General features: G+C 39.4%; 1 protein-coding gene across 1 annotated transcript in view; it reads right to left on the bottom strand.

The window, feature by feature from the left end:
• SPON1 (spondin 1) overlaps positions 1 to 19,864 on the bottom strand; it is a 321,507-nt gene that overhangs the window by 291,590 nt on the left and 10,053 nt on the right. Inside the window, exon 2 of the mRNA XM_004613582.2 lies at positions 3,387 to 3,493. Coding sequence (XP_004613639.1) covers positions 3,387 to 3,493 — 107 coding nt within the window. The remainder of the gene's footprint in view (positions 1 to 3,386; positions 3,494 to 19,864) is intronic.

Below are 19,864 nucleotides of genomic sequence, written 5' to 3'. Positions count from 1 at the left end.
AAGAGCTCGTTAATAGAAGATAGCTGGGGTTCCAACCTTCAACATTTCTGATTCAATAGGTCTGTGGGGGGCCTGAGATATTACATCTCTAAGAAATTCCCAGGTAATGTCGATGCCACTGGTCCAGAAACCACACTCTGCAAACCACCAAGATGTAATCAAAAGGATGTCAGAACTCCAAGAGAAGGAAGAAGGAAGGATGCAAACAGATAGGAATACTGAAATAATTCCCACAGTCCTAGCAGAAAGTATTGGAGCTTAGCAGAATGAGTCCTTGTTTGTTTATTCATTCAACAAACATTTGCTCTCTGCCCACTGTGAGCAAGACCTTGTGATCACCAATCAATTGCAAAGAACAAGACTTCACTGAGAAGAAACAACAGTTATTTGGAGGAGACTATCAATATATTTAATTAAAACAGCATTAAGGATAAAAACCGTGTCTGTAGCAGGTCTAACTATACATCATGTCCCCATCAGGACTAAGTAGGTCTCACTATTTTTTATTGTGGTAGCAGATATAGTATAAAATTTGTCATTTTAATAACCATTTTAAGTGTACAGCTCAATAGCATTAACACCACCATTTATCTCCAATACTTTTAACATCCTCCTGGACACAATTGTCCACAGCCAATTGTTCCCAAACAATAGTTCCCTATTCTTCTTTCCCCTTCCCTTTAATAATCAGCAGTTTACTTGTTTCTATAAAATGAATTAATCTAAGTAGTTCATATAAGTGGTCTCATATGATTATTGCCATTTGCAATAGGCTCATTTTACTTAGTATAAGATCTTCAAGATTTATGCATCTTATGCATGTGTCAGGATTTCCTTTCTTCACAAGGGTGAATAATATTCTATTCTATGCATACAATTAGATTTTGTTTATGCACTCATCTACCAATAGACCTTTGAACTGTTTCACCTTTTGACTATTGTGAATAATAGTGGCATGAACATGGATTTACAAATATGTTTGAATTTTGCTTTTGACTCTTTTTGTTGTTTGGGGGAATACCTAGTGGTGCCTTGTACTTATTCCTGACTCTGTTCTCAGTGACCACTCCTGGGGACTCAGGAGACCATAGAGTGCCAGGGACCAAACCCAGATCAGTAGTGTGCAAGACAAGAACTTTAACCCCTGTTCTATCTCTCCAGCCCCATTATACTTTTTATAACTAAATAAATTCTATTTGGGGGAAGATTAAAGCTCCACAGCATCATCTTACTTGCTACCTTTTCTAGATACTCAGGTATCTAGATCGCTCAACTGCCTGGATCAGATACATCATCTGTACCATCATATAAGTTGTCCCGATCTTACAAGTAAATTATCACAATCCAGGGATATACATAATAATATGTGCATACATGTACATATATTATGTATACATAATGTGTATTAAAGGCTGAATGCATGTATGAGTCTCCCTTTCCCTATAATAACAACCATCACTGTCACTGTCACTGTCATCCCGTTGCTCATCGACTTGTTCGAGCGGGCACCAGAAACGTCTCTCATTGTGAGACTTATTGTTACTGTTTTTGGCATATCGAATGCACCACAGGTAGCTTGCCAGGCTCTGCTGTGTGGGCGTGATACTCTCCGTAGCTTGCCGGGCTCTCCAAGAGGGGTGGAGGAATTGAACTAGGGTCAGCTGTGTGAAAGGCAAACACTGTGCTATTGCTCCAGCCCATGACAACCATACCATATACTATTTAAACATACTTGTAAGATATATGCTCAGTACCATCCAAAGTGATTAATACTCTGGAATCATCTTATAAAGGTATCTACCCATAATACTTACTGGTTGTTTAACCACATTATTTAATTTTCTAGTTTCAATTTCCTGGTTTATAACAATTAAGATAGTTCCTATCTATTTGATTATTTGGGGGAATTAAACAAAGATGAGGTAAGGTAATTAAATTGCTAAAATAAGCTAATAAAAGGTAAAGCATTTAGCCTAGTGCCTGAAAAATTGTAAGTACCCATGAAATACTGTTCTTGGGTAACTCTTTCAGATTCATACCAAAAAGATTCTGACATCTAAGTACCCCCAAAGGAAATTAAAATGTTCTTTGGAAGTAATAGCAAAGATTAGCATCCTAAACCATAGACACTTATTTAAATCATAGGATTAAAAATTACAACCTGTGGGGCTGGAGCGATAGCACAACAGGTAGGGCATTTGCCTTGCACACGGCCGACCCGGGTTCTAATCCCAGCATCCCATATGGTCCCCTGAGCACCGCCAGGGGTAATTCCTGAGTGAAGAGCCAGGAGTAACCCCTGTGCATCACCGGGTGTGACCCAAAAACCAAAAAACAAATAAATAAATAAAAATTACAACCTGGTCATAGGCATTATAAGTTTCCTTTGGATGGGGAGAATACTTGGGGAAGGGTCTTCTGTGAAGCCACAAATTATAGCTGAGCCCAACAACCAGCTATGAATTTTAGTATTCTCTTTGAGTTCATTTTTTCTTCTGAGTTGCAAATACCAGATTAAAAAAGAAAAAAAATGTATTACAGAACAATGGAATTTGGAAATGAGAAATGGGTTACAGAGAATCTGACCAGGCCTCCTTCCAGGATCTTCTCAGTTCTCCTGGGACATGTTCTGACAACTTGCCCTGCCTCCTGCTAAACCTCGGAGGAGGGATGATGTTCCCACCACTTTCCTCGAAGAATATTCCATGATGAAATATGACTCACTGTCAGGGGCCTTGCTCTGAGATTCACTTTCTTCTCCTGACCCACTTTCGTCTTGCTGTGCCCTTTTGTACAAAGTCAAACGCAGCTTCGCCTGGTGGAGCTTGCTCTACGAGACTGACATTTAAAGACCATTACCACCTCTTAAACTCAGCCCTGTTCATTTAGCCAAGCAAAGCATGTTTAATTCTTTTCATCTTCTCTCATAAATCAATCTCTTCATTCCTTTAATAGTTCTTCTCCTGTGCTTTGAACTCCCTCCCTCCTGTCGGGCCATTTTAGGCTCTTGTTCCCTTTACGCTTGAGAATAGACAATCACAAAATGGCTGAGCAGGAGAAATTGCTGAACCGAGTCTGCTGCAAGGATGTTTGACTGCCCAGAGGTGCTGTGAGCCCAGAGAACTCAAGCACTGTGACCTGCTGGGTAATGGGATCCCTGCTTGGTGGCCAACTCTGAAAGCCTTATGATAAATTTGGGGTGTATGTGGCCAGTTCCATTATGGGTCTCTCAAATGGACCTGGCCCCCTTTATCTATGGTCGAGGAAACCTCAGGAGGAGTCATGTCAGTCATCGATACCTCTTACTTTATTCAGGTTCTGTCTTTCAACTGGCTTCTACCTACCACAGTAGGGAGGGCACTGGGACAAGTCCACATAAGCCTTACCTGGAAGGTCCCAGCATGGTCTTCCTCTTTATCACCCTCTCTGTTCTCCTTGAGGGCAATTAATGTGAATCCCCTGAAGTAAGATGGAGTGGCAGCTGACAGGGTCACTGTGGAGAGATGAGAAAGCAGGTTATAAGTACAGAAATTAACTGTCTTTTATTTGTCAGATGGACAAATTGGACTTTTCTCCATCCACATCTCAGATTGTGAGTTAGAGGGTTCCCCTCTGTCTCATTCCCTCTTCTTTTTTTTTGGGGGGTGGGGTGGGTGGGGTAGGGGTGGACCATACCTGGCTATGCTCAGGGCTTACTCCTGGCTCTGCACTCAGCACTCATTCCTGAATGTGGTGCTCAGGGGACCATATAGCACCACAGGGATTGAACTGGGATAGGTAGCATGCAAGGCATGGACCCTACCTGCTATGCTATCTCTCTGACCCTCATTCCCTCTTCTATTTCAGAATCTTCTACATGTATAAACTGCAATCTCCTTTGGAAATTCTTAAACCAAAACAAAACTGTGGTGAGCATCCTCCCAGTAACCACAATTTGATAAAGATAGTCTCTAGTCAGAAATTCAACCTGACAGTTATCTTATGTTGCACTTGACTGAGTTTGGCCCAAGAGAAATCTAGCTGCTCACAGCACAAAGTCCAGCAGGATAGATAACCTTTTAAGTACAGACTTTTGTGCATTTTCTAAAATGTGTTTTTTTTCTCTTGCGGGAACCCAGCTAGATCACACTGCCAGCCTCCTTTACAGATAGATCTGCTTATGTCTCTGTTCTACCAATGCAAAGCCTACACAGACATGATGTACGCCCCTTCCAGTAGGTCCCATACAAACTCTGTATGATGCTCCAGACTTCCTCTGCCTGCTAACAATAGGCTATCCAGTGGGGGAATCTGGTGTCCCAGGAGGACAGTGGAGCCACAATTTAGAAAGAATCTGGGTTTCTGAATAATCACCCAGAAAATCACTTACTGACCAGAAACATCCAAATCATACTTTTCACAAACTAGAAGCTAACATACATTGTGGGGAAAAATTCATTATAGTGGCTGGAAATGGAATCTATATTATAATCTCTCCCAACATCTAACCAAAGAAATATGTCTTTATTGAAATCCAGATATAAACTTCTCAGCTATAATGATAACCTCTCCTTATCAATTATTGCCAGAGAGAGACTGGGCTTTAATTTTCTTTGTTTCTCTACTCCTGAAAAAAAAAAAGAGTATGGTACCTAATAGAAGATCAACTCAAATTTCTTAAAATTGGTATAAATTGATTTAAATTACCTTATTGCCTGCAGAAAAGTGCTAAGGTTCTGGTATTCAAACATGAATTTAGACTACTAGAACCACAAGATATTCCAAGAATTCTCCATTACAGATTTCAAATTTTACAGATGGGAAATGAGGAGACAGAGAGACCTACACCCAAATTGCTCTGCCCCAAATTTATTTATTTATCACTTTTATTGAGATAATGTGGCTTACCTAAAAGTTAATCTAAAACCAGAAACCCACCCCAGTTTAACAGTCCACCCATGATTTTACATGCTGAATATATTCATCCTAGTATGAATATTCTGTCAGTGTTGACCAGCTTTAAAATTTTTAAAATCAATTTAATATACAAAACTTATGTGATTCTGCTAACCCATTATTAGAAAGACTCATTTAGTCATCAAAATTTCTCACACTAACTTCAGTCCTATAAGTGAAGCACCCAGTAATTCCAAAAACTAAACCACACTCTTAAATAATGTGACATTCGGGACAACAAAGACAGGGGTTGGTGAGGCCCCTCCCCATCCCAAGGAGCCAACCACAGCAGCCAGAAACCTCCAGAACTCAACCACAGCCATGCCCACAGCCGCTCTCCACATGCTTGGCTGAGCGTCACCCATGAGTGAACCTATTCCTGGACCATTCCACACTTCATACCTCCCGTTGATCGTTGAATTTCTTGAACAGTCTTTCATACCTCACACCACAATATTCCATATTTCAAGAGTAGCACACGATATTTGATGGGGTTTAATGTAGAAGGCAACCAATCTTAGAGGGAAAATTTATATGTATATATATATACATATATATGTACATATATGTATATATATACATATATATATATATATATATATGAGTTGGAGCAATAGCACAGTGGGTAAGGTATTTGCCTTGCACGTGGCTGACTGGGGTTCGATTCCTCCATCCCTCTCGGAGAGCCCAGCAAGCTACTGAGAGTATCTCACCCTCACAGCAGAGCCTGGCAAGCTACCCGTGGCATATTCTATATACAAAAAACAGTAATAATAAGCTTCACAGTGGAAGCGTTATTGGTGCCCACTCGAGCAAATCAATGAACAGCGGGACAACAGTGCTACAGTGCTTACAGTGCTATATATTTATATTTTAAGTACACAAGGCTAAAGATCAACCTTTAACAACATGTTAGTAATCTCTTATAGAAGGGCTTAATGGCCCTTGGATGAAATATAACAATCTTCACACACTTTCCCCTAAGGAAACTTTTTTGGATCATTTTCAGTGGTTTATTCATAACAAACAATACAAAATAAATTATTTTGGTTCCACTTTGAAGGGAAAGGGATTGGGGTTAAATATGGGAACATCCAAAATATGATAGTGGGAAGGTATAATGGTGGTGGGATTGGTGTTCGACTATTAAATGTAATCAAATGTTGTGAACTACTTTATAAAAATAAAATAAAAAAACCTTTAAGTGTGGCAATGATCCATGAGTCACTAATACAATGACATCTATAACTAGAATTTTGAGACCTCAAAATTACAAATCAAGTGATTGATTATTCAGTTTAACCCTTCCAAGTAAAGGAAAGTATTGGAGTTTTGTTTTGGCTTATTTATTTGTTATGATTTTGGTTTGGGGGTCATACCCAGAGATGTTGAGGGGTTACTCCTAGTCCTACACTCAGGAATCACTCCTGTTGATGCTCAGCAGACCATATGGGATACCAGGGATGGAGGAGGTTCTGTTGCCTATAAGGAAAGTGTCCTATCCACCGTACTATTGCTCTGTCCCAAGTTTATTAATTTTTTATTAAGATAATGTGGTTTGCAGTAGCTTCATATTGTTTTTAACTTTTCATGTAACTTTTCCATGCCCACCCCCCCATTGTCAATAACCTTACAGTAATGCTTCAAGTTCCCTCTGACCCCTTCCTCTATGCATCCTTAGCTCACTGTTCTGTTGACAATATTTCAGAGTTAATTTCCATTAAGAATTGTCTATTCTCTTGTTCTTTTTATTTATATTCACATGTAGGCACATTCATATATTGTCTTTTCCCTACTGGCTGACTTCATTTAGCAGGATATCCTCCAATTCCATCCAGGATGCAGCAAGCTTAAGAATTTCATCTTTTTGGCTGGAGGAACCGGTTGGGATGGGAGATGCATGACGAAAGTAAATAATGGACCAAACATGATGACCTCTCCGTGTCTGTGTTGCAAACCATAATGCCCAAAAGTAGAGAGAGAGTAAGGGGAATATTGTCTGCCATGGAGGCAGGAAGAGAGTGGGAAAGGGGGGTTATACCTGGGATATAGGTGGTCGGGAATGTGCACTGGTGAAGGGATGGGTGTTTGATTATTGTGAGATTGTAACCCAAATATGAAAACTTGTAACTATCTCAATGGTGATTCAATGAAATTTTTTAAAAAAGAATTTCATCTTTTTTTCACAGTTGAGTAGTACTCCATGTGTACATATATTGCAATTTCATTATTCACTCATCTGTTTTTGGGCATGTAGGCTATTTCCAGATCTTGGCTATTGTGACTAGAACTATGATGAGCATAGTTGTACATATATCTTTGTAGATTAATGTTATAGTGTTCTTAGGAGTAAATACCAAGAGGAGAATCACAGGGTCATATGAAAGTTTTTTTCCTAATTTTTGAAAAGTTTTAACATTTCTATATGGTTGAACTGAACAACAGTCCCATCAACAGTGAATGAGGATACCTGTTTTAACAAAATCCCGCCAAAATTGTTTCCATTCATTTTTTTGAAAATTTTTTTAATAAATCACTATGAGATACAGTTACAGACTTACAAACTTTCATGTTTACATTTCAGTCATACAATGATTGAGTACCCATCCCTCCACCAGTGCCCATTCTCCACCACCAACGATCCCAGGAGCCCTCCCTCTACCCTCACCCCATCCCCCCCACCCCACCCTGCCTCTGTGGCAGGGCATTCCCTTTTGCGCTCTCTCTTTTTATGTTTCCATTCATTTTGATGTAAACTAAACTCACTGATGTGAGATGATATCTCACTGTCATTTTGATTTTTTTTACCTGGCAATCAGTGATAAAAACTTTTTCATATGCCTATTGGCCATTGATATGTCTTCTTTAAGAGAATGTTAATCTGGATCCTCTCCTCATACTTCCATGTGGTTGTTTTTTGTCAAGTTATAGGCAACATAGATCTTAGAAATTAGACCTTTGTCCAATTTATTATGTGTGAATATTTTCTCTCATTATGTAAGATGCCTTTTATTTTGGCATCACTCCTTTGACTTTACAAAAGCCTTGAGTCTGATGCAGTCCCATTTGTTTATTTCTGCTTGTGTCTTCTTTGCCAGTGGGGTTGTCTTGTTGAAGAATCCTCAGAGGACAATATAGTGGAAAATTCTGCCTCCATGTCCTCGATATATTTAGTAGGTACAAGCCTGATATCAAGGTTTTTAATTCATTTCTAGTTCACCTTTGTATATGATGACTTATCATTTCTATAATTTTTCTTTGGTAAAGTCTTTAAGGTTTTCTATGTACATTTGAGTTCCTGCTAGTCTGACTTCTTTATCAATTTGGATCTCTTTAATTTTCCTCTTGTTTTATAGCTGTGGTTTAGAATTCCAATGCTATGTTAAGTAATAGCAGAGGAAATAGGCATCCTTGTCTTGCACATGATCTTAGAGGGAAGGCTTTCAGTTTTCCCCCCATTAAAGATGATGTTAGCTGAGGGTTTGCTGAACATGACCTTTATTATATTGAGGCAATTTCCTTCATCCCCATTTTGTTGATGGCTTTTTAAAAATCATAAGTGGGTGTTGAATCTTGTCAAAGGCTTTTTCAGCAATTATAGAGATGATCATATGGTTTTAATCTCTCATAGTGGAGCATTCTGCTTGGCTACTGATTGCTAAAAAAAAACTTCAGATAGAAATACAAGGAGTAAAGATGAGGGGGAAAAAATCAGAGTGAAGTAAGAAAAGTATGGAACTGAGTAGCGGAAAGCAGAATATGATGACAATGATGTCAGGAGAAAGGGCAGAAATCTCCAAGGGACAGACGGGCCCGGAGCAGCTGAATGTTCTCTATGATAGAGAGCTCTTCAAAGCATTATGCACAGTTCAGGAGAGAGGAGAGCAAGGAAAGAGAAGCAGAGAGTTTTTTATAACTTTGTGCCACTCAGATAGCCTCAAACTTCTTGTTTTTCTGCTTTCATACGACTCTGACACTGACATCACTTTGCTTCTAGGGCCAGTGTTGTGTCTCCTTAATGGAGTTCTGTTCTGCAGTGCCTGGAACCTGGTCTACTTAATGTGAAAGGCCCAGGCCTCTTGCATCAGCTGAGGATAACTCTCAGAGGTACCTAACCCTTGACAGCAGCTCCAGGACAGGTTGGATGAAACTGAAACTGTCTGTCCCAAGAGGCCTCACCGGGGTGACAGCCTAGCAGGTCTTTCTGCCCACTTTACCTAACTGGTTTCTCCTGGGAGCATTTTCTTAATAAGTCACTTGCACTCACAGCCTAAAGGTTTGTGTCACTGGTTAAATTGTGTCCTCCAGCAATATATGTTGCAGTTCTAACCCTGCCCTGGCCACCAGGAATGCAACTTTATTTGGAATTAGGTTTTCGCAGGCATTAAGAAGAGATTGAGATTATACTGAGTTAGTCCTAACTCCAATAGTCTGGTATGCTTAGGAGAAGGAGTATGGGGATACCATATGAAGAATTCCAAGTAGTGACAGAGATGGAGAGGAGAGTGACGTGTCTAGAAACTCCAAATGGCAGAGACAGTTCCCAAAAGCAGGGGGAGGGGGGAGAGGGCAACGGCTGCCAGCAGGAACCCACCCTGCTGCTACAGATTTCAGTCTTTCAGCTTTTCAGTCTCCAGAACAGAAAGAGAAATACATTTCTGTTGCTTTGTTCCTCTGGTCTATGGTATTATGTCTGGCAACCCTAGGAAACAAATACAGGCTGCTTCTGGGGAACCAAACCAAGGCTTGATCCCGACTGCACAGACACTGCCTTCAGGCTGCAGCTCAGACTCTGCGAGCTGAAAGGCCGCATTCACCAACCCCATTCCCACTTCTTGCCACAGGACATTGCCATCGGGAGCTCCCTGATTGACAGTTTCCTGAAGAGCCACATCACTTTATTACCGTTGTTTTTGTGTTTGTGTTTGTATGCTACTCGGATGCCTGAATGTTCCACTTGCTTTTTTTTCTGGCACGCTACTTCGGAGATGGGTTAAATTTTCACATTTTGTGCAATGTTTCTTCTGACTTTTCCATCAAGTCTTGGATCTTGTTGTTTTTTTTTTTTGGATTCTGTTAAGACTAGAAATGCCTGCAAAGAGCTGAGGAGATGAAGCTCAGGCGTCAGGAGTGCAGGCCTTGCATGCACAAGGCCCTCAGTTCAATATTCCTAACGGAGTGAGAGCCTCTAAGCAATACCAGGTATTGCCCTGGAGGCCACCACAGAGCTGGGGTGTCCCTGGTGGCCTCCAGCATTGCTGGACCAGAGCAGCACGTATCACTGAGCCTAGCATTGAACTGTTCACTCTGCTGGGTTGACTGGGAATAGCCCCTGGGCTCTCTGAGCACTCTGAGGGAGACATGGACTTAATAACAGCACTAACCTCAGTATGGAGCACAAATTATGAATAGCTGTAAAGTCCTTTAAAACAAAACTTGTTGGACTGGAATGATAGCACAGTGGGTAGGGCATTTGCCTTGCATGCGGCCGACCTGGGTTCGATTCCCAGCATCCCATATGGTCCCCTGAGCACCGTCAGGAGTAATTCTTGAGTGCAGAGCCAGGAGTAACCCCTGTGCATCGCCAGGTGTGACCCAAAAAAGCAAAAAAAAAAAAAACAAAACCAAAAATCCAAAAAACAAAACAACAAAGCTTGTTACATGATAGACATTCATTCAATAAATACTAACTCTTCTTATCAATAGTGAGAGATGACCACCTAACATTCTATTGTGTGCGGTGGCATTTGCCCATTTGTAAGCCTTTCGAAGGGATTACTCACATCTGAGCTCAGCTCAGTGATGAGCACAGAGTTGATATGCAATTATATCTACTAATCCTGTTCATGGTCGGGTTGACTCTGGATTTATAAAGATCAAATTTCTTCTAAAATTGATTTGAAGACTGAGTGTGATATAGATTTAAATCCCAACATAATTTTTGTGATATTGATGAGTTGGTTCTAAAATTTATATGAAAATACAATGGGCCAGAAATATACAAGGCAATCTTAGAAAGAAATGCAGAGTTGCAGGCTTTTTACTACCAGCTATTAAGATTTATGCAACTATAGGAATTAAGCCAGTGCAAGGGGGAAAAAATGGGCAATTGAAGGAGGTTGGGGTACAGAAAAAGATTTACAAACATATGAAAACTTGACCTATAATAAAGGATGTACTACAAAAAATTGGAGGAAAGGTATTTTCAATAAGTAGTGCTAAAACAACGAGGTAGTCATATATTTTTAAGCAGGTGACTATGGGCCTTTATCTTACATCGTACACAACATAAATTTCACAGATTGCAGAGCTGAAAATAAAAAGTAAAGCAAAATTTTTAGAAGGCAGCATAAGATAAAAAATGAATAAACTTGAAGCAAGAGATAACTTTTAAACAGGAAAAAAATTAAACAATAAAGGAGAAGACACATAAGTGGGATGGTGCCAAAATTTTACTCACCAACACATACTTGTAAAAGAAAGTCAACCACACTGTGGAAGAAGTTATATAGCATCCATATAACCAGGAATTTACTTTTATCCAAAATATGTAAAGAAATCTTCAGATCAATAAGAAAGAGACAATATGACCAAAATAGGCAAATTGCCTAAAATAGTATTTTCCCAAAAATGTGACTAAACATCAAAAAATATTCAAAAAGACATTCATCTTCATTAGTCAACAAGGAAATAAAAATGAAAGTTTCTGTAAACTACTATTGCATTTCAGCCTGATTGACTAAATGTAAGAGGATTAACACTATCACTGTTACTTACTGAGAGTTTAACACACTGTTGATGAAGTGAAATGATCAGTTTTCCATGGACAACCCTCTGGTAGTAATTACTAAAAGAGCAGTATTCACATGCTCTATGACCCAGACATCCTAAAATATAAATGAATATATACAAACACCTATTAACATCTCTAACAATGTTCATAGTAGAGTTGTTTATAATTAACACCCAACTGGGAGCACTCAGATGTTCACCAGAAGAAGAATGGATCTATAAATTGCAGCATACTCATGTAATTGAATGCTTTATGTAATGAACAAATTACTACTATATACAATGTCATGAATAAATCCCAGGAATGTAACCTAGAGTAAAAGAAAAAGGACACAAAACAAAGGGATATGACTAAATTCAACATATTTACATAAAGCTCAAAGACAGACCAAGTTAACCCTGGTGTCAGAAGTCAAGTCAGATGTTACAAGTGAGGGAAAGGGAAAGAGTGGTGACTTAAGGGGAACAAAGAATGATTCTGCAGTGCTGGTTCTGTATGATTTCTTGATCTGGCTGGGTACTGGTTATTTGAGTATATTCAACAGGAGATAGATGATGATTTATAAACTTTCTTTTTAGAGGTGATATTTGATAGAAAGTGTTAAATAATATTTCTGAATGATTTTCATCTTTTTGTACAACTATACAGAAAACTAAGGTTTTAAAATAACTTCCTCAATATAAAACTTAGAGAGTTTGGAGGCTGAACTTAGTAGTATGCCATTTCCATCTGTAATTATCACTGGTGCTGATGGTATTACATGGTATAATTTGAAGTAAGAGAGATGACCTTATGCCTCCAGAGAACCCCATTATATGATTCTGCTGAAAGGAACAAATGTGAAGCATATTCTGAGTCACAGTAATGACAAAATATGAGTGCTTGGCAATAAATAATAGAATCTTTTCTCTAATGACTCCTCTCAAGTGCCTCCCAAGGGATATCATTAAGAAACCCAAGAAAATCAAGAAAGTTGCTTATTAAGGGATATTTTAAAAATTCCATTCAAATCTATCCTGTGAGCACATATAAGGAACTGATAAAGTGCAGACTTTGGATTTGAATCCCAGAACTACCATCTATTAATTATGTGACCTTTGGCAAGTTACTTAACCTCTCTGTTCCCTCATTTATTAAGATAGATAGATAGGGAGAGAGAGAGAGAGAGATGAGTAATTTCACCTTTCTCGTAAGATCATAGAGTGAGTTAAATAAACATATATCATAGAGCCTGACACATACAAAGGATTTGAAAGCTTAAAGGATGATGGTGCTGTGATCACCAGTTGGTAATATTTGAAGAAGGTGCCATAAAAATTCTGATCAGGACAATAAAGGTCATAATACTCAGAACTATGAGTATTAATACTCATAATTAAAGGTCATAAACACAGCCAACAATGAGTTTCAAAGTACTGGCCCTGCCATCTTCCAGAATCCAGTGAAAAGCCCAGGTACGCAGGTGCAGTAATGGCAAACAGCAGGCCTGACGAGATGGTGGAGGAGAGGATACCTCTCACCCCCCACCTCGATGGGACTCTGAGGTGACTCTGAGATGATGCCCACCAACTGCTTCTGGCTACTACTTTAGCCTCTTAAGGCCTTGATCCAGAGACTCAAAAAAGAATCTCAAAACTGAGCAGCTCACTGCAGAGATCTCTCCAGACCCCAATTATTAAATTTTTAGAATTTCAGGATCACATGACCACTCTTGTAACCACGTAACATCATATTATATTCACAACAAGTAATACAAAATAAATTGTCTAGTGTTGCCTTTTTGGCAGGTTCGAGTGGTGGTGGGGAAATTCCAAATAATCAAGGTGGGGCTGGTGTCAAAATGTTGAATATAATCAGAGAGTATTGTGGAAATTGTTTACCACACAGGCAGGGGAAGGGTTGGGATGGAAATGGGGCATACTAGGAACTTCAGTGGCAGAAAATGTGCATTGGTGAAGGGATGGGTGTTTGATCATTATATGACCAAAACTCAAACATGAAAGTTTTCTAACTATATCTCACAGTGATTCCATTTAAAAAAAGGAAAAATACAGACAAAAAAAAAAAAGTCCTCAGACACAATGCACGATTGGATCTCAAAAAACAAACAAGAGCCAAGCACAATAGTACTGCAGGTAAGGTGCTTGATTTGCATGTGGCCAACCAAACAAACAAGAAAAAAAAAAACCCAAACAACAACCCCCCCCCAAATTTAAGTAGGTCAGAGTAAAGGATCACTGAGAAGATTGCAATGCAGATCACTGTCTTTGGGGTGATCCTCACAGGGCCACATTACAAAGAGACTTGGGTAAATTTAAGTTTAATTATAATGAACCTACTCTTCTCCCAGTGTATCCCATAAGATTGAGAAGAGCTGAAGTCTCCTCAGACCAGCCCTACCCACACACTCTATAACCTTTCAATATCACATTTCTTTTCTTGAACTCTCAGCCACTTCAGTTATTTATACTTAAATTATTTGTTACCATTCACTCCTAATAACCCATGAGCTCCCTTAGAGAAGAGATCAAATCTGCCTTGAACTACATTGTAAGTTTAGCACCTAACATAGAGGCTCCCAAACTAATTGGCCTACCCTGCCACCCCTTTTTTTTTGCTTTTTGGGTCACACCCAATGATGCTCAGGGGTTACTTCTGGCTCTGCGCTCAGGAATTACTACTGGCAGTGCTTGGGGGACCATATGGGATGCCGGGAATTGAATCTGGGTCGGCCACATGCAAGGCAAATGCCCTACCCGCTGTACTATCGCTCTGGCCCTCCTGCCCCCTTTATAGGAATAAAATTATTCAGTCCTCTCTACCCCTGGAAATCTACCTTCTTTAAGCAAACAAACAGAAAGTGCCTGCATATTGCACACAAGTCTACTATGGCCCTTCTGCTCACACATACACCCTACCATGGATCTTTCCAGGGCTCCAAGGGGTACAATTTTGCCCACTTTTGGAAACACTAATCTACTGTATCTCTTAACGAATAGTAAATGCTCAATAAGTCCTTGTGGATGAATTACAGTGGGTTCATTTGCCAATGCATAGTCTATTCATTCCAGCTGCAGTCCCTCCTCAAAAGTCCCCATGGGTTGCTATGCACAGTAAGTCAACCTCCCTCTTCCTTGTCTTTGTCTATAGCAACCCAGCCTTGTGACCCCATACACAGAGAGGAGAGATAGCCTCTGCCCTCTAGGTGCACAAAATCCAATTTAGGAGGCAAAAGATATATTAGTAGATATTTTAATACCATCTTCTGGATATTATGGAGGCATGAATAAAGTGACCCCAGTGGAGAGAACATTTGGGTGCAGTGGATGGAGTCTTTAAAGAAGAAGTGGCATTTGAACTGCAAGTTAAATGAGGAGAAGTTTCTGGACAAGAGTACAACAGAGCTTTCCAGGTAGAGAGAAAGGTTTGGGGGCCATCTTTGGCATGAAAACCAGAAATAATTTTATATTTTATAAATTGCAAGGAAATATGTGATGAGAAGTTTGGAGAGGAGGACAAAAGTCTTCAAACCCTTGCTAAGAAATGCTGTTCCCAGCCTGAAGAGAATGAGCAGGCACTGAAGGAGTTGAGTGAGGGATGTCATATTTATATTTATTTTTTAGGACTTTATCAAATTACTACTCCTCCCTAAAACCCAAATCAGTGCCAAGGCCTGCCTTGTTGGTATGAGGACTGGTGTTTCACACTGAAGCCTAGCTCTAATCCTCATCCAAGGTGGAATTCTCTGTTTACGGAAACTCCAGTGCCACCTAATTCCCCAATAACTTTCTGAGTCCTTTAAATGTTGGTGTGTCAACCATCTGGCAAAAATTCTGATGAACTGTTACCCAATTTCTCTGCTATGTTTGTTCCTGTCATCCCTCTCCCACCATCATCCTATCATTGCAACACAACGAGAATGGAATATTTTTTAAGTAAGATGTGGTACGCTTATTTTAAAAAATAAATGAAAGGAAAGATATTGTTATAGCTGCCAATATAAGAAAGAAAATGACAGATATGGGTTAACCGATAGGAAGGCGGGGCAAAAGTCTAAGGATGAAAATGTGTCAGGTGGGGCTGTTGTTTTTCCCTTGATGATCTTCTTCAGTCACTGTTTCAGTATTCCCAAAGGTAAAAGAGTTTCCCTAACACATTAAAGATCATGCACACTTAAAGTTGTGCTCAAATTCCCATGTTTATTATGTGTAACCTTGGGCAAGTTGCTTACCTTCTCATTGTCTTAGATCCTAATCACCTATAAAATTATAGTAATAGATTTACTACAAGTTGTTCTTTGACACCAATAAATTAATATTTTAATAGTATGTTTATATTTGCTAAATCATATTAAAAGTAAATAAGTGTCCATAAAACATGTCATTATTATCTCATAGGTTTTCCATAAGCATTTTTTAAAACACACATGAAGCACAATGCAACTCAAGGAATTTGATGCTTTCCCCCATATACTAACTCATCACAGGGTAGCTGGAAGTCAAACAAGCAGTAACAGACTTACTACCTGTTGGTTTAACTGAACAATCTGTAGGTAGTAAGACATATGAATGTCAAGGATGATCCTGATAAATGGAAATGCTGTCAGCTAAGAGAATGTAGTCAGTAATATGGCAGGAAGGTTTAAGGGACATACATTGTGTAGGACCTCCTCTTCTTCCTCTGCTCTGATCACACAGTCTTTAGGGCTGACAACCACTCCTCAGACGAAATATAGCAAAAGTGATAATGATCCAAATCCATTTTATCTCTATACCCATGCCCATCAATAAGTGACCCAAGTTGGACCAATCACAATGCTACTCTGAGATTTTTCAAAAGATTGCTTTTTTTTCTAATTACAGAATTACCCAAAAAGCTTTTCATCAAATGTTGTTTGGGAGCTATTTCCCAGTCATTTGGGAAAAGTTACTTACAGTAATAAAAAATAGGAACATGGTGCCAAGAAGATATCTCAATGAGCTGAATTACTTGTTTTGCACGCAGAAGGCCCATATTAGATCCTTTGCATTGCACAGTCCTCTGAGCACCAACCTGGGAGAAGCCCCTGAGCACTGACAGGAACAACCAAAAGATAGATAAAGAATGAAAGGAATGGGACAAAGATAGTAAAATTGAGGGATGGAGGGAACAGAAAGGGAGGGAGAGGAGAGACTTCATTTCAGTCCCTAAATCCACTTATACCTAGAGGCAGATCTACTCCTGGATTTTCCACATATAGTACTCAATAATTATTTTATACTTTAATTGCTTTGAATTTGTTACCACTTTTTTTGCAGTGGAAAGAGTTCCATCTTATTTTTAAGCAAAGGCAGAAAATATTCTATCTAGACCATAAGTCATCAGAGGTTAAAGAAATAGTGTTCATGACTAACCTGAGGTAGCTGACAAGCAGGGTGGCCACTAGTATTTATTTCATTGAACTGATAGCTTATTGGTTGACTTCAAAAACTATTTGACTAGATCTCATATTTAGGGGAATATTTTAAGGGATATTATCAGAAGGCTCTGTTTGGAGCCCTGGCGTGCTCAACATTCTAATCAGCTTCTCTGATAAAGACTTATCAGGCCTGCTTATCAAAATATGGATCATTCCAAAGTAGATTATGTGGATAAGCAATTCAGTGACAGAATCCAGATTCGTTAATGGTTCTTAACTACAGGGATTGGCCCACTCATACTGGATTACATCTAATGGGGAATCATGTCAAATTTTATGTTCAAAGACCAGTTACATCAGTACCGGTTGAGGAAGGCAGCAGGCCTTCCCAGAAAAATCTCAGGAATGTTTGCTGACTACAAGTTCAGTGTGATCCCAGAGTATGACCCAGCTGCCAACAGAGCAAACACAAGACCTGGCAAGCTTAATAAAAACACAGTGTCCAGGACAAGGGAGACCATTGCTCCACATGTTCTATTCCAAGCTGAGCACATCTGGAGTACAAAGTGTGATGGAACAAGAAACAGTCCGGAAAAGAATCCTTGGAGAAAGGGGACATTTTGATCAGGAGACCATAGGAGTTATTTATCTACAACCACCTTAAGGGCTGGCATGTGGCCAAGGGAAGACTTACTTGCTTGACTCCAAAGACCAGAACATGAAAGTGATGAGTGGAGGCTACATCGGAGGCTGACTCTGGAAGCAGAGAAGTACAGCTAGGTCAGCACAGCTTAGGTATCCCCTGCTGTGAGGACTGTCACTCAGAGGACACTCATGATTCTCTCCTCAATTCTCCAGAGGGGTAATGTTAGCATGCAAGCTTCCAGGACATCTCACTGCCTTTATGCTGATGTCCCCTAGAAGACAGTGATGTGACCATATCCTCAATAAAGCATGTGGACATGAGGGGCTGGGAGACTGGTAATGGGGAAGCATATCCACTGGAAATGGATTGCGTCTCAGTCACCTCCTCTTTGTCACATCATTTATTTTATTTTATTTTTTAAATTTTTGTTGAATCACCCTGAGATACAGTTACTAAGTTGTTCATGATTAGGTTTCAGTCATGCAACGTTCCTATACCAGTCCTTTAACCAGTGTACATTTCCCACCACCAATGTCTTCAGTTTTCCTCATGCCCTCACCACCCCAGTCTGCCCCCCTCCTCTCTCTCTCTATATATATATATGTATGTGTGTATATATAAATATATATGCATATGTATATATATACCTCCTTTTTTCATTTTGGCATTATGGTTTGTACTACAGGTGCTGAAAGATTATCATGTTTGTTCCTTTATCTACTTTCAACACTCAGTTCTTGTCCAGAGTGATCATTTCCAACGATCATTATCGTAGTGATCCCTATTCTAGGGTATTAGTCTCATGTTGTGCTTTTTTTCATGTCCCACAAATGAGTGATTTCATTCTGTCTGTCCCTCTCTCTCTGACTAATTTCGCTCAGTATGATACTTTCACATCCATCCATTTATAAGTAAATTTCATAACTTCATTATTTTCCTGACAGCTGCATAGCATTCCATTATATAGATGCACCACAGTTTCTTCATCCAGTCTTCTATTCTAGGGCACTCAGGTTGTTTCCAGATTCTGGCTATTGTGAATAATGCTGCAAGGAACAAGAAGTGCAGATGACATTTCTGCTATGCATTTTTGAGACTCCAGAGTATTTTCCCAGAAGTAGTATTGCTCGGATATATGGAAGTTCAATTTCTAGTTTTTTGTAGAATGCCCATATTGTTTTCAAAAAAGGCTGAACCAGTAAGCATTCCAACTAACAATGAATGAGAATCCCTTTCTCTCTGAATCCAAGCCAGTACTAGTTGTTCTTGTTCTTTTTGATGTGTGCAGTCTCTGTGGTGTGACATGATATCTCAGTGTTGTTTTGCTTTGCATCTCCCCAGTAATTAGTGATGTAGAGCATTTTTTCATGTGCCTTTTGGCCATTTGTATTTCTTCTTTGAGGAAGTTTCTATTTATTTCTTTTCCTTATATTCTGATGGGGCTGGATGTTTTTTCTTGTAAAGTTCTACCAATGCCATATATGTGTATATATATACACACACATATAATGGATATTAATCTTTTATCAGATGGGTATTGGGTAAATATTTTCCCATTCCATAAGCTGTCTTTGTATCTTGGTCACCATTTCTTTTGAGGTGCAGAAGTCTCTTAGTTTAATGTAGTACCATTTGTTTATGTTTGCTTCCACTTGCCTGGTCAGTGGTGTTTCCTCTTTTAAGATGCCTTTAGCTTCAATGTCATGAAGGGTTCTGCCTACATTTTCCTCCATGTACCTTATGGATTCAGGTCTGATATTGAGGTCTTTAACCCATTTTGTTCTTTTGTTTTATTTTTGTTTGTTTGTTTGTTTTGCTTTTGGGTTCATACCTGGAGATGCACAGAGGTTACTCCTGGTTCTGCACTCAGGAATTACTCCTGGCAGTGCTCAGGGGACCATATAGGATGTTGGTAATTGACTCGGGTTGGCCGCATGCAAGACAAATGCTCTATTCACTGTGCTATTGCTCCTGCTCCTTTAACCCATTTTGATATGACTATTGTGTCTAGTGTTAGAGAAAGGTCTGAGGTGTATTTTTTTAAGAGAAAGAAAGAATGAAGGGAAGAATATAGGTTCTTTGGAATTCAGCC

Source organism: Sorex araneus, chromosome 6 (genome assembly GCF_027595985.1).
Source record: "Sorex araneus isolate mSorAra2 chromosome 6, mSorAra2.pri, whole genome shotgun sequence".
NCBI classification, from domain to species: Eukaryota; Metazoa; Chordata; class Mammalia; order Eulipotyphla; family Soricidae; genus Sorex; species Sorex araneus.
This window is presented reverse-complemented; position numbering and strand designations above follow the sequence as displayed.